Source organism: Calidris pugnax, unplaced genomic scaffold, assembly GCF_001431845.1.
Source record: "Calidris pugnax isolate Ruff unplaced genomic scaffold, ASM143184v1 scaffold18, whole genome shotgun sequence".
In the NCBI taxonomy this organism is placed as follows: Eukaryota; Metazoa; Chordata; class Aves; order Charadriiformes; family Scolopacidae; genus Calidris; species Calidris pugnax.
This window is the reverse complement of record NW_015090812.1, coordinates 3,595,897-3,596,381: the sequence shown is the minus strand read 5'-3', so window position 1 is coordinate 3,596,381 and position 485 is coordinate 3,595,897. Positions and strand designations below refer to the sequence as shown.

General features: G+C 77.5%; 1 protein-coding gene across 1 annotated transcript in view; it reads left to right on the top strand.

The window, feature by feature from the left end:
• Window positions 1-380: 380 nt before the first annotated feature.
• The window catches only part of PCSK9 (proprotein convertase subtilisin/kexin type 9), a 7,465-nt gene continuing 7,360 nt past the window's right edge, over window positions 381-485 (top strand). Inside the window, exon 1 of the mRNA XM_014938930.1 lies at window positions 381-455. Coding sequence (XP_014794416.1) covers window positions 381-455 — 75 coding nt within the window. The remainder of the gene's footprint in view (window positions 456-485) is intronic.

Genomic DNA, 485 nt, shown 5'->3' with positions numbered 1-485 from the left:
GGATCCTCCGCAGGTGCCCTCCAGCTCCTCCGCGGGCGCGCTCCCGAACCTCCGCGGGTGCCCTCCAGCTCCTCCGCGGGTGCGCTCCAGCTCCTCCGCGGGTGCGCTCCAGCTCTTCCGCGGGTGCGCACCGGCTTCTCGGCTCCGCGGGTGCGCTCCGGCTCCTCCGCGGTGCGCTTCCGAATCTCCGCGGGTGCGCACCGGCTTCTCGGCTCCGCGGCTGAGCTCGGGATCCTCCGCAGGTGCCCTCCAGCTCCTCCGCGGGCGCGCAGGGGCTCCGCCGCCCGGTCAGCGCCTCGCGAGAGGGTCTGGGCGGCCCCCCCAGCATCTCCGCGGTCCCCGTCGGGGGTCGGGGGGGGGGGACGGGACTGCGATCCGTTATGTCCCCGCGGGGGCTGGCGCTGGTGGTGGCGCTGGTGGTGGCGGGGGCGGCGGCGGAGCTGGCGGAGGAGCTGGTGCTGGCCCTGGGGGCAGCGGAGGAGGAG